This window comes from Culex quinquefasciatus, chromosome 1 (assembly GCF_015732765.1).
Source record: "Culex quinquefasciatus strain JHB chromosome 1, VPISU_Cqui_1.0_pri_paternal, whole genome shotgun sequence".
In the NCBI taxonomy this organism is placed as follows: Eukaryota; Metazoa; Arthropoda; class Insecta; order Diptera; family Culicidae; genus Culex; species Culex quinquefasciatus.
Window position 1 is genome coordinate 112,134,092 of NC_051861.1, and position 15,478 is coordinate 112,149,569.

The 15,478-nt window shown below is 27.4% G+C and overlaps 1 protein-coding gene across 4 annotated transcripts in view; it reads left to right on the forward strand.

The window, feature by feature from the left end:
- The window catches only part of LOC6051385 (anoctamin-4), a 90,517-nt gene that overhangs the window by 37,282 nt on the left and 37,757 nt on the right, over positions 1-15,478 (forward strand). Inside the window, exon 1 of one of the 4 annotated variants that reach the window (XM_038249970.1) lies at positions 711-1,238. The exons of 2 other annotated variants lie outside the window; for them this stretch is intronic. In XM_038249970.1, the coding sequence (XP_038105898.1) occupies positions 1,218-1,238 (21 nt within the window). In that variant the 5' untranslated portion in view covers positions 711-1,217. Of the gene's footprint in view, positions 1-710; positions 1,239-1,259; positions 1,447-15,478 lie in introns of those variants that run through there. One more of the 4 variants, XM_038249968.1, reaches the window with a different exon arrangement.

Below are 15,478 nucleotides of genomic sequence, written 5' to 3' on the forward strand. Positions count from 1 at the left end.
TGTAGACTTACTATTTTTTTTAGTAATTTTTAACATTTTTTGGATGGCCTTTTCAAATGCCTTGAACGATGACAGCTCTCTGTTATTCACGCAAATACTCATTGGTTGGATATAGTTTTCAATAGGTCAATTTCAATAAATCGGCTCTAAATTACAGTTAATCCCAACTCAACTCAGATGTTACTTCCTCAACGAGATCCACCTGTCAAGGTCATCAAAATCTGTTCCTCAACCCAAAAGGTGGTTACCACATGGCTCTTAATCTACTAAATTAAATTTGCTACCCTTCTCTCAATTCCAAACTATGCTTCATCGCACCGCGGATGACCCCCATAGAGTTATCTACGTGCGCATGTATTGCGTGTACGTACACGAAAAAAAGTGAGGTTAAATTTTGTACCAGCCAGCAAAACAAATGGTGTGCTAGTGTGTGTGAGATCGGGCTTAGATAGCTCTATTGCCAGTATGGTGGAAGGTGTATTAGTACCATCATCATAACCATCCAACCAAGCCGGCAAGCGTTCACCGGCTTAACTCAAACTGTGAATCTGTGTTAGTAGTAGCAGAACCACTAACTAACCAGATTCATCCTCCTATTTTCTTGTTTCGCGCGCCGGCAGATTTCCTCTCTCTGAGCAATCTGAGTTTAGTCTCCCGCTCTCAGTTTCGAGAGTTTCGCACATCTTGGGTTGGCCAGCGGGAACAACTGTCAGTAGTAGCGCTCCGGGTTCGGTTCGACGATGATCTCCGCGACGAGGGTCTTCCGGCGTTGGCGATGACCTTGACGTGTGCGTGTGTGTTCAAAAGAGGCTGTGATAAGTAGATTCGAATTAACACCGTCAATTGTTAAACGTAGTTCTTCAATACCTCAAAAAATCAACAAAGAAGTCGCGAAAAAGTCATCCAAGTGTGCTGTGAAACGAAGCAAGCCTTGATTAAGTCACTTTTTTTTGCGGTGCTTCGTGAAGTGTTACTCACCTCAGAAGAAGAAAAAACAGCTGCATCCGGGGAGTCGAACCAAAACTCGTGGCCAACTTGGATTGGTCGGAGGTTGTCCCAGTTTCCCAAGGAGGAGGTGACCGTCGTCCTGGTGGCGCCACCTTCATCCCTACCTTCAGCTGGCCTGGCGAGGGTCCTGCAAGACGGTTGTTATGACAACGACGACGACCGTTTGACAGCTCTCGACGACGAGGAAAAAAGCAGCGTGGCCTGCTGAGATGACGGGAGAGAAGGAAAATGTGTGAATCACAGCGGTTTTCTAAAGTCTCTTGGTGACGGTGATTCTGCGTTGAAAGGAAGGGGGATAAAAAAGATCAACAAGTTTTAACAAGTTTACGACAAATACGGTGGGAATCGATTTGGAGTTGGGGATATTCAGGGACGCCGTTTCACCAGACAACGGCCATGTGTAAACTTTGCGAACAGTTGCACAAAAATTGTGGCGGGGTGCGTTTTATTTCTTTCCACTCGTGGATTACAACATAACTAAGCTTTAATGTAAACATCGGCATCATCATTCGGGACTAACTTCATTAAATGGGCAAATCGGATCGGAATCATCAAGGCAAATCTAATATTAACATAAGGATCATCTGATTTTCATAGACAATTAACTTTCAAGTCATTATCATACGGGGGATTACCACAACCTCATATCTAGCGTTCTAAGGGCATCTCCACCGCAGGGACCTAATTGCGTTGCAAAGCTAATTTGGCACCCGCGTCAAGCCCACCGCGGTACTTGTGCGAGAGCTAATTTAGGTTCGAGTTCATCCGTGTTCATCCGAATCTAAACAAAACACAGGTTAGCTCCGGGATCTACCGGGAGCAAATCGTCTGGCGGATGGTTTTTTCAAGCAAAACAATGTAATTGGGCCAATGTGAGTTTGTGAACAAAGAGTTTATCCTGCTCACGTCAGTAAATGTTTACATTAGGAGTGATGATTGATTTTTCGATTTCAATTCTTCGAGTTTGGAGATATTTTCCCTCCCGTGCTGCAAGTTTACGCATGACTTTTGGTAATCTGGGGTGATGCAGTTTAGTTTTGTAGGTCAGATTGGGGCTGTGTTTGTTTAATTTTTGTCAACGCTCTGTCGATCTACTGCCGGACATGCAAGAGACAAGTCATTGGTATTGAGTAAAGCGGTGTATGCACATCGGAAGGAACCGGTCAAGAAAAATTTCAAATGGGCAGCAGCGGCAGCGAAAGCAAGCCAGAGAGGGTGAAGAAAAGCCCCAAGAAAACGCTCCCTCTCCTTTGTTCTGCTGTTCGTAAAGTTGTTTCTTGACCCCTTTCCTTCCGATTTACATACTAGCCTTAAAAAGCAAAATTCTTAAATTCTCAAATTCTTAAATTCTTTAATTCTTTAATTCTTTAATTCTTAAATTCTTAAATTCTTAAATTCTTAAATTCTTAAATTCTTAAATTCTTAAATTCTTAAATTCTTAAATTCTTAAATTCTTAAATTCTTAAATTCTTAAATTCTTAAATTCTTAAATTCTTAAATTCTTAAATTCTTAAATTCTTAAATTCTTAAATTCTTAAATTCTTAAATTCTTAAATTCTTAAATTCTTAAATTCTTAAATTCTTAAATTCTTAAATTCTTAAATTCTTAAATTCTTAAATTCTTATGTTCTTAAATTCTTAAATTCTTAAATTCTTAAATTCTTAAATTCTTAAATTCTTAAATTCTTAAATTCTTAAATTCTTAAATTCTTAAATTCTTAAATTCTTAAATTCTTAAATTCTTAAATTCTTAAATTCTTAAATTCTTAAATTCTTAAATTCTTAAATTCTTAAATTCTTAAATTCTTAAATTCTTAAATTCTTAAATTCTTAAATTCTTAAATTCTTAAATTCTTAAATTCTTAAATTCTTAAATTCTTAAATTCTTAAATTCTTAAATTCTTAAATTCTTAAATTCTTAAATTCTTAAATTTAAATTCTTAAATTCTTAAATTCTTAAATTCTTAAATTCTTAAATTCTTAAATTCTTAAATTCTTAAATTCTTAAATTCTTAAATTCTTAAATTCTTAAATTCTTAAATTCTTAAATTCTTAAATTCTTAAATTCTTAAATTCTTAAATTCTTAAATTCTTAAATTCTTAAATTCTTAAATTCTTAAATTCTTAAATTCTTAAATTCTTAAATTCTTAAATTCTTAAATTCTTAAATTCTTAAATTTTAAATTCTTAAATTTTAAATTCTTAAATTCTTAAATTCTTAAATTCTTAAATTCTTAAATTCTTAAATTCTTAAATTCTTAAATTCTTAAATTCTTAAATTCTTAAATTCTTAAATTCTTAAATTCTTAAATTCTTAAATTCTTAAATTCTTAAATTCTTAAATTCTTAAATTCTTAAATTCTTAAATTCTTAAATTCTTAAATTCTTAAATTCTTAAATTCTTAAATTCTTAAATTCTTAAATTCTTAAATTCTTAAATTCTTAAATTTTAAATTCTTAAATTCTTAAATTCTTAAATTCTTAAATTCTTAAATTCTTAAATTCTTAAATTCTTAAATTCTTAAATTCTTAAATTCTTAAATTCTTAAATTCTTAAATTCTTAAATTCTTAAATTCTTAAATTCTTAAATTCTTAAATTCTTAAATTCTTAAATTCTTAAATTCTTAAATTCTTAAATTCTTAAATTCTTAAATTCTTAAATTCTTAAATTCTTAAATTCTTAAATTCTTAAATTCTTAAATTCTTAAATTCTTAAATTCTTAAATTCTTAAATTCTTAAATTCTTAACGGTACACATCAACCATCGCTTTTGCGCCCAGATTTCTGTTACAGACATTTTAGTATCTTCAAAAATACGGAACTATCGATATGATTTTTATTCATCCCTAAATTACAGTCTTCAAAGTTATTTACAATAAAGTTTGACCACTTTGACAATCAGATTCTTTCAGGATTGGGTCCGTAAGTTTGACAAATTTGGAATAAGAAGACAACAACTTCTTCGGTTGCTGTGCACCCTTAAATTCTTAAATTCTTAAATTCTAAAATTCTTAAATTCTTAAATTCTTAAATTCTTAAATTCTTAAATTCTTAAATTCTTAAATTCTTAAATTCTTAAATTCTTAAATTCTTAAATTCTTAAATTCTTAAATTCTTAAATTCTTAAATTCTTAAATTCTTAAATTCTTAAATTCTTAAATTCTTAAATTCTTAAATTCTAAAATTCTAAAATTCTAAAATTCTTAAATTCTTAAATTCTTAAATTCTTAAATTCTTAAATTCTTAAATTCTTAAATTCTTAAATTCTTAAATTCTTAAATTCTTAAATTCTTAAATTCTTAAATTCTTAAATTCTTAAATTCTTAAATTCTTAAATTCTTAAATTCTTAAATTTAAATTCTTAAATTCTTAAATTCTTAAATTCTTAAATTCTTAAATTCTTAAATTCTTAAATTCTTAAATTCTTAAATTCTTAAATTCTTAAATTCTTAAATTCTTAAATTCTTAAATTCTTAAATTCTTAAATTCTTAAATTCTTAAATTCTTAAATTCTTAAATTCTTAAATTCTTAAATTCTTAAATTCTTAAATTCTTAAATTCTTAAATTCTTAAATTCTTAAATTTAAATTCTTAAATTCTTAAATTCTTAAATTCTTAAATTCTTAAATTCTTAAATTCTTAAATTCTTAAATTCTTAAATTCTTAAATTCTTAAATTCTTAAATTCTTAAATTCTTAAATTCTTAAATTCTTAAATTCTTAAATTCTTAAATTCTTAAATTCTTAAATTCTTAAATTCTTAAATTCTTAAATTCTTAAATTCTTAAATTCTTAAATTCTTAAATTCTTAAATTCTTAAATTCTTAAATTCTTAAATTCTTAAATTCTTAAATTCTTAAATTCTTAAATTCTTAAATTCTTAAATTCTTAAATTCTTAAATTCTTAAATTCTTAAATTCTTAAATTCTTAAATTTTAAATTCTTAAATTCTAAATTCTTAAATTCTTAAATTCTTAAATTCTTAAATTCTTAAATTCTTAAATTCTTAAATTCTTAAATTCTTAAATTCTTAAATTCTTAAATTCTTAAATTCTTAAATTCTTAAATTCTTAAATTCTTAAATTCTTAAATTCTTAAATTCTTAAATTCTTAAATTCTTAAATTCTTAAATTCTTAAATTCTTAAATTCTTAAATTCTTAAATTCTTAAATTCTTAAATTTTAAATTCTTAAATTCTTAAATTCTTAAATTCTTAAATTCTTAAATTTTAAATTCTTAAATTCTTAAATTCTTAAATTCTTAAATTCTTAAATTCTTAAATTCTTAAATTCTTAAATTCTTAAATTCTTAAATTCTTAAATTCTTAAATTCTTAAATTCTTAAATTCTTAAATTCTTAAATTCTTAAATTCTTAAATTCTTAAATTCTTAAATTCTTAAATTCTTAAATTCTTAAATTCTTAAATTCTTAAATTCTTAAATTCTTAAATTCTTAAATTCTTAAATTCTTAAATTCTTAAATTCTTAAATTCTTAACGGTACACATCAACCATCGCTTTTGCGCCCAGATTTCTGTTACAGACATTTTAGTATCTTCAAAAATACGGGAACTATCGATATGATTTTTTATTCATCCCCTAAATTACAGTCTTCAAAGTTATTTACAATAAAGTTTGACCACTTTGACAATCAGATTCTTTCAGGATTGGGTCCGTAAGTTTGACAAATTTGGAATAAGAAGACAACAACTTCTTCGGTTGCTGTGCACCCTTAAATTCTTAAATTCTTAAATTCTAAAATTCTTAAATTCTTAAATTCTTAAATTCTTAAATTCTTAAATTCTTAAATTCTTAAATTCTTAAATTCTTAAATTCTTAAATTCTTAAATTCTTAAATTCTTAAATTCTTAAATTCTTAAATTCTTAAATTCTTAAATTCTTAAATTCTTAAATTCTTAAATTCTTAAATTCTTAAATTTTTAAATTCTAAAATTCTTAAATTTTTAAATTCTTAAATTCTTAAATTCTTAAATTCTTAAATTCTTAAATTCTTAAATTCTTAAATTCTTAAATTCTTAAATTCTTAAATTCTTAAATTCTTAAATTCTTAAATTTTAAATTCTTAAATTCTTAAATTCTTAAATTCTTAAATTCTTAAATTCTTAAATTCTTAAATTCTTAAATTCTTAAATTCTTAAATTCTTAAATTCTTAAATTCTTAAATTCTTAATTCTTAAATTCTTAAATTCTTAAATTCTTAAATTCTTAAATTCTTAAATTCTTAAATTCTTAAATTCTTAAATTCTTAAATTCTTAAATTCTTAAATTCTTAAATTCTTAAATTCTTAAATTCTTAAATTCTTAAATTCTTAAATTCTTAAATTTTAAATTCTTAAATTCTTAAATTCTTAAATTTTAAATTCTTAAATTCTTAAATTTTAAATTCTTAAATTTAAATTCTTAAATTCTTAAATTCTTAAATTCTTAAATTCTTAAATTCTTAAATTCTTAAATTCTTAAATTCTTAAATTCTTAAATTCTTAAATTCTTAAATTCTTAAATTCTTAAATTCTTAAATTCTTAAATTTTAAATTCTTAAATTCTTAAATTCTTAAATTCTTAAATTCTTAAATTCTTAAATTCTTAAATTCTTAAATTCTTAAATTCTTAAATTTAAATTCTTAAATTCTTAAATTCTTAAATTCTTAAATTCTTAAATTCTTAAATTCTTAAATTCTTAAATTCTTAAATTTTAAATTCTTAAATTCTTAAATTCTTAAATTCTTAAATTCTTAAATTCTTAAATTCTTAAATTCTTAAATTCTTAAATTCTTAAATTCTTAAATTCTTAAATTCTTAAATTCTTAAATTCTTAAATTCTTAAATTCTTAAATTCTTAAATTCTTAAATTCTTAAATTCTTAAATTCTTAAATTCTTAAATTCTTAAATTCTTAAATTCTTAAATTCTTAAATTCTTAAATTCTTAAATTCTTAAATTTTCAAATTCCTGATTTTGAATACAATTTTTGATAACAATTGTGTTTTTGAATGTTAGAATTTCGGGTTTTTCGTAAATTTATATTTTCGAATTTATTAATTTCAGATTTTTAAGCTTTCGTAATTTCGACTTGTAATTTTTGGATAAAATGAATACTTTAATATTAAAATTATTATTCAATTCTGCATATTCTTTATTTAGAATTCCCAAATTTAAGATTTTTCACTGTTGAGTTAATAATAGATATTTGTATGATAACTGTCAAGTTTATTTTCACTCCAGTCCACAATCCAGAGGTTGCTGGTTGGTACTAGAAATAGTGGCCAACATCTATAAAGGGACCATCCATAAACCACGTGGACACTTTAGGGGGGGGGGGGGTATGGCGATTGTTCACGCTCCATACAAAAAAGATTTTTTTTGTATGGACAATTATCCACGAGGGGGGGGGGGTTGAGATTACCAAAAAAGTGTCCACGTGGTTTGTGGATGGTCCCAAAGACAACTTCTGCTTTTACCTCGGTTTTTACTCATTTCGACCAAAAAACTTTATCTGTTCTTTTAATTTCAAAATTCTGCGGGGATTTTCAATATTATTATATCGAATACAATATTATTAAAACGTTTGTGAGTTTCAGTCGCATACAAAAAGAAAAATTCTTAATATATATTTGAATTTTAATACATAATTCAAAAATGTGTTATTTCTAGATTGAATTTTCAAAACAACCTATCCCTCATGGGTTTCCTATGCAGATAGGACCTTTTGAAAATTTAATCGAGATTTAAAAAAAATGTTTTAAATTCTGAACATTCATGTTTAAATTTTCTGTGATGATTTGCTTAAATATAGGTGGTTGATTATTTTTTTATTTAAAAAATACCAAAAAATTATAAATAACACAATTTTTCAATTTAATAAAGTCGTTTTGAACCAAATTACTGATTTCTTCAATATTCATACAAATTCGATAATCAAAATAAATGCAACTTCAACCAAAACAAAGACAAATAATTCTAAAAATCGCTGAAAAATTAGCCACCGGCAGCTCGGGGACTTCTCGAGCACCTATCTTGGCTACTCGACGGATCCCCAATGAACTTTTTCTTCGCTGAATGAACTCGAAGGCTAATTTAGCTTTAGCTTTGCTACCCGCGGTGCGAAAGTTGGGGTGCAAACATGTCGGGAGCAAATCGGATGAACTCTTTTAAAAATTTAAAAATGATATTTTATTGATGTAAGTAAACAATTAGGACATATAATGCAATTGGAAGCATGTTCTATCATGCTAGAATGTAGTTTTATTGATTTCGATCAACAAAACGGCCAGAAATTGAAAATAAATAAATTAGATCCCCGCGGTGGGCTTGATTCAGTAGCCAAATTAGCTCCCAGCGGTGCGAAAACGTGTATTAGCTACGGAGCAAAGCTAAAACTGGGGATCCAACCGATAGGTTTGCCACGCAATTAGATCTCTGCGGTGGAGATGCCCTAATTAGCCGGTCAAACCCTTCTTAAATGTAAGGCGAAATCGGTTTGACAGGGTGACTGCTCAGTTTTTGGATAATGTTTTAAGATATTGAAACCTGAATTGAAACAATCTGATGTTTTTATTTTGTTGTGATTTCTAAATTTTAGGATCTAAAAAAAAACGTTTTGAGAAGATCTCTACGATTTCGTATTTAAAAAAAAATGATTTGGATGAAACTTTGTCCATTTCCTTTTTAAAAAGAAGCCATTTTTCAAGTTTTTCCATACAAGTTTTCTTACAATTTTGGTCATACAATATGGGTATGTAATATGAAATGAAATTCTGTACGTTGAGAAGGGATTTAGGGATCGAATTGGTGTCTTCGGCAAAGTTGTATGTTATTATTAGCACTTTTCGGAAAAACAGGAACACGGAAAAAGTATGATATTTATCACTAAATGTTAAATTCCCAAAATACGAAATGCTTTAATATGTTTTTTGGGGACTAAAAAAGACATCTTCTGAGCCGTAGTGCGTGATGGAGCAATACATAGTTTAGGAGATATGTATTTTTGAAAAAATCGTGTTTTTTTTAATATTAAAAACCTGTACAATCAAAATATTTAAGAAAAGCAATCAAAATTGCAATCGAAAAGTATTTTGCATTTTTTAAATAAAATGTACCGTTTTCAAGCATTTGCTACTCTTAGGAATACATTTTCGATTTCTTTTCGTTTTTTTTATTTTATTTTAAAAATGCTTTCATATTTTTGAAAGGCTGAGAAAATTTCCTACATTTTTCTCTCTGGATTTTTAGAAATCGGGCAATTAGTTTCTCGATGAAAAAGATTTTTCTAAGTGTCACTTATTTGCGAAAACGTAGAAAACCATTGTTTTCTTGAAATAACTAAAAATATAATTTTCATCATTTTTTTGTTTGGTATTTCAAACAACGGTTTTCATTGAAATATATTTAACTCGTTTTTTTATTTCATAAGATTATTTTGTATTTTATCATTTTAGCTAAAGCATTCCCTTTACCAAAGAGGAATTCTCAAGGTTTCGGCCATCCTATTTTTTGCATATTTTTTGAAATCTAACTGAATCTTTTAAAGTACTTTTCGTACTTTGGATCACCAGTTTGTCAGTATAATCTTTCATACAAATTTGTCCATAAAAAATTGTTTGTGAAAATTCAAAAATCTATATCTTTCAATGTATTTTTTGATCGACTTGGTGTTTTCGGCAAATTTTTAAGTAAAGAATAAAAAATACACGGAAAGTTTGTTATTGCTGAAATTTAAAATCATTAATTTAAAAAAACACTACTTTAATTTTTTATGTGTTTGTCATCTTTTCTGGAAATTTCAGAATGGTAAAAAATATTTTCAAAGACTATTAGCTTTAAAGATTTTTTTTTAAAGATTTAAAAAATCGAAAAATATAATCGAAAAAGGTGTCGTATTTCGCTTTTTATGTAATCTCATATTTGTCTTTAAAAAGTACTTTAATATTGTTTTAAAAAGTATGCTTTTTCTCGTTATAGCAACCATTTAAAAAATCGTAGCCTGTAATTTACAAAAATGAAGCTATAGAATAGATTTTATGGAAAAACAACTATGTTTAAAAAAATATAACTTGGTTAAATCTTCTGTTCATTATGGAAATCTCGGAAAAGAAAGCATTTTATGGCCCCTTAAAAATATTTTAAATCCATTTTTTTGGAAATATTTGTTTTAGTGGCAAAAAATTATTTAAATAATCACCAAACAATTTTCGCCCTGTATTTTTTTCGGTGTAGTCTTCATTCATACCTACAACTATGCCGAAGACACCAATCAATCGAATAATTGTTTTCAAAATGTACTGATTTTTTTTATTTTCCTGTACCATTTCATGATAGCTGGCTGAAAATTAAAAAAAAATGAAGAATCGATAAAAAACTAAAGAATTGAAAAAAAAAATTACAAAAAAAATCATCGAAGATATTTTGAACGAAAAATCTACTAAACTGCCCATTTTTGCATGATTGTCGCAAATGCAAAAAAAAAGAATAAACTCAAAGCAATTTTACTTTATTACGCTATTTTCTGAAAATAAAACAAAAATTAAAATATAAAATTTAGAAACTTTTTTTTCATTGTTGTTTCGTGACTAGCATTTAAAAATATGATTTTTGAATTTACGCTTTTCAAAACAGTTCTTAGATATCAACATTTTAATATTAAGTTTTTGATTTTATTTGCATCTCCAAAAATATATTTCATTAATTAAAAAATTTGGGTTTGAGTTCAAAAAGTTTTTTCCAAAAGTTTGTTTTGTTTGGAGAAAAATCAATTCGATCGACAAAAAAAAAGTCATTAGTTTTCAAAAAACCTAAGCTTTTTTCTACGAAAAAATATATTTCAGCGGAAAAAAAATTGGGGACCATTCATTAAAATTTTACAAAACTTCAGCATATTTCTTAAATTTTACAATTATGCAAAAAAAAATGATTATCAAGGCTGGAAACTGCATTTCGATTTGTTTTTAGTTGATTGCCCGTCTTATTTCATTGAAATATTGAAATTTTGTTATTACAATATGTTTTCGGTCCCCTGATTTTTCGAGTACATACTTAAGGGTGGAGCGAAGAACATGAAAAATATTTGCATGCAATATTTAGGCCATACACAAAATCTAGATTTTTTTAGAATCTCATGATACTGTTTGCATAATTGGCATTTTGGGATTGTTTTTTGACTTTGTTTAGATAATTTTAAGTTTGAATGTTCTGCCTGATTTGATTTGAAAAACATCCAAAAAATATGAATTTGCTCATAAAATTACACTCACATTCAAAAATGCTTTCATATAGATTTTTTTAAATAATTGAAAAATAAATTGAAAATTTCAAGCCCAAAACCTATAATGTCTTTTCCCAATCTGTGGTCCTAAAATTAAAAATTTGCAAAATGTCTAAAGTCTAACTTTATAATTGTACAGCCAGATATCATGTCTTTGTTCGATTTATAAACTAATATTTCTTTTGTGTCAAGATTGTTAAAAATATTGATTTGAGAAAAAAAAAATTATTCATGAAATAAATGTTGAGTTTTTTTTAAGAGTTTCTATAAGCTATTGTGTTTCATATGTTTTAAAGACCTTTTAAAAAAACACTAGAAATAATGAAATCTCTCAATTTAAAAAAAAAACAAACTTGAAGTTGTCACCCTGTCGCTCAGCGCTAGAAAATTCTGTCTGGTCATTTTGGCTTTCCCCCTCGACGACGCGGTCGGTTCAACCTGACACATGTTGTGCGAGTGTGAGTGAGTGTGTTTGTGTATCACAGACCATTCACAACAGAACAGTGCGCGGACCGATCTCTGTTTATATTTAGAATATTTTTAAACATTTCGCTTCGTTGTCTGCTGTATGTGTGTGTGTGGTGTGATCAAATCTTTATCCTCACGCCACTTGCGAAAACGTTCTCCTTTTTTCACACTTTACATTCAATTGTTCAAAACATCCAAGTAGGCCCAACTTGTTATTTGGAAAGTGAGCATCCCTAGCTAGTTAGTCCCTAATTTTGAATTATTTATTTAAGTTTTCCTCCTCTCGCCACAATTATTTCGCGCACGCTTAACAGCCATCAAATGCGAGAGCCAGACCGACAGCTGGTTCGAAAAGATACATAAATTAGGCGAATTATAGCGTTTTCTTGGGTTACTTTTGAAAGTAGGGTTATATTTTTCATTATTTATAAATATCAACCAAATTATTTTCGTCCTTTTTAAAAGTTTTACTTGTTGTAACGTTTTTCAATGCTGGTTGACGTTTTAATTATTGTTATTATTTTTACCAGTATAAAAGTCAAGGCACACTTGATCACAAAGTTATTCTTTGTTGCTATGAAACTAACATTATTTCTTTTACTTATTTTTATTTAAAGGAAAACCAATCACTTTTTGTACAGTAAAAGCAGCGACATATTTGAAGTTGCACTTGTCGCGATAACGAAAATTGCCAACTTCAACAGATTTCTTTCTCCCTCACACTCGCCACTCTCCTTACTCATGTGAGATTGTAGTATGTAAAAAAAGTATTTACACCCCTTGGGCACTATGCACATTTTGTGATGAAACATGTAAAAAAATTAAAGTTTGACAGGAACCTAGTACTACGTTTTGTTCAGAAACTCATGCCAAACATTTTGCTACAAAAAGCTCATGAAAAGATGATTTCTATAAAAAGTTATATAACAAATACTATTACGGAAATAAAAAAGGTGCAAAAAAAGTATGTACACCTTTCGAAAAATTAACATAAATAATGTTATTTGTTGACAAATCACCATAAATCCAGTCTCCCAACTTCAAATAGGCATCCTTGACTGATTAAAAAAGAATTTGGATTGAATATAAAGTTTACTAACTACTTAGTATAAAAGTTTATATAACTCTGGAAATTCTATATAAAACTTATCTAAACTTAATTTTGCAAACTTTTAATTCAACTAAATGTCAATATATTACCATATAATTGCTAAATAAACATTTTGAGTGGGTATAACACCGTTTTGGGGTATTTGTATCGATAGAATAGATTTTTCGTTGGAATTTCGTACCAACCCGGAATTACGTCGTAGGAAAATCCGCCGGCATCGAACCGGTCCACGATTCACAAGTCTACCTATGTGGAATCGGAAAGGGCATAAAATTTCCGATACCCAAACACCTAGGTTTTCTTTAAAACCCACGTTTTTAAATACCTAAGCAAAAAAGTTGTTATGGTTTTGTTTGAGCAACCTGCCAAAAATGTATGGAATTTCGTAATTTTTGTTCTCGTGGATCAAACTTACTTTCTGCCCAGGTATTTAAAAACGTAGGTTTTAAAGAAAACCTAGATGTTTGGGTATCAAAAGATCGGAAATTTTATGCCCTTTCCGATTCCACATAGGTAGACTTGTGAATCGTGGACCGGTTCGGATGCCGGCGGATTTTCCTACGACATAATTCCGGGTTGGTACGAAATTCCAACGAAAAATCTATTCTATCGATACAAATACCCCCAAAACGGTGTTATACCCACTCCAAAATGTTTATTTAGCAATTATATGGTAATATATTGACATTTAGTTGAATTAAAAGTTTGCAAAATTAAGTTTAGATAAGTTTTATATAGAATTTCCAGAGTTATATAAACTTTTATACTAAGTAGTTAGTAAACTTTATATTCAATCCAAATTCTTTTTTTAATCAGTCAAGGATGCCTATTTGGAGTTGGGAGACTGGATTTATGGTGATTTGTCAACAAATAACATTATTTATGTTAATTTTTCGAAAGGTGTACATACTTTTTTTGCACCTTTTTTATTTCCGTAATAGTATTTGTTATATAACTTTTTATAGAAATCATATTTTCATGAGCTTTTTGTAGCAAAATGTTTGGCATGAGTTTCTGAACAAAACGTAGTACTAGGTTCCTGTCAAACTTTAATTTTTTTACATGTTTCATCACAAAATGTGCATAGTGCCCAAGGGGTGTAAATACTTTTTTTACATACTGTATACCAGCATGTCTGCCGATGCTGGCAAAAGCGTTCAAATTTCTGCGATGTTATAACTTGGCCTGGCAAACATTCCTATTTTCTGGTGTAACGAGCGTAGTCATTTGGGGAAAAAATGTGCTGATTATAAAATTATGGTCTTTTGTGAATAATTAGAAATGAGTCGGGAGGGTATGAGTTGCTGATCTAGTTGATTTAAGAGAGTTTGAATAATCGTTTGACAGGTTGATGTTGTCGACTTACGATTTATTTTCATTTAGGCCGTTGCAAATATTTTTCAAAGTTTATGTCGCCCCCCCCCCTTCAAAATTTGTCCGAAATATCAGGGGGAAAAAAAATATTTTTCAAAAAACTTCAAAATTTCAATAAAAACAGAAGTTAAATCAACTGAAAACAATCTAAAATGCATTTTTCTGCATTAATAATCATATTTAGCATGTTTGGGATGGATTTATAATATTTTGAATTTTTATGGAGTTCCAATGCACAAAACCGCAAAACTTTTTTTTTGCCAAAAATAATTTTTTCGTCAATACTTAGATATTTTGGAAACTAATGATTACAAAACAACTGGACAGGTGTTTAATGCATTTTAAAACATTTTTTTTCATTCAAATGTTAAAACCATGGCTCGTAAATTAAATTTTTATTTTTTTTTATTTGTTTGCCCCCCCCCCCTCGACTTTGGTCAGAGGCGAGGGACATAAACTTCAAAAAATATTTGCAACGGCCTTATGTGAATCTGCATAGTCACAAATAACAATAAAAAATACTGGCTCAATTTCACCCCCAGTCAGATTTTGATGCAATATTTTCACATTAATAGTATTTTAATTTATTTATTTTTTAACAAAGGTGATATTTTAACTGGAAAATGAAGATTTCAAATTATTTTTTATGTACCGTCAAATTCTGAAATATCGAATCTGTACAACTCTGGGGCCGATTTTCATTTCTAGTTCAAACATTGTGTGCGTGTGTGTGTGTGTGTGTGTGTTTTTTTTTTTTTCGATATTCTTCTTATGTTAGGACTTCTTATTTTACCAAACACTATCACTACTTACTTGGTATTATTTCTTCTTCAAAAAAAAATTTTGATTTTTTTATTTTGCCAAAAATCGCCTATAATTGTTTCTTTTTGTGTTTTTTTTTATCTTAAAATCAAAATCAAATTCAGCAGACCCCTTATTAGTCGAATTTGAATGATATTTTTTGTATATAAAAACACCAAATCAACCATCTTGAATCAAATATATTTCCATTTTTACGTGGATTTTTTTCAACCAATTGTTCTGTTCAAAAAGTATTGAACAACTCTGGTCATTATGAATTCTAAAATGATTACAAAAATCCGTATTTTTTCGAAAATAATCAAATTTTTAAAATTTATAATATGTATATCAAACAAAGTATAATTTGGATGCGTTTTCACTTTATTATAGTTTTTTTTTTCTTGAAAACTAACATTTTCACAAATAACCGTATTTTTTTT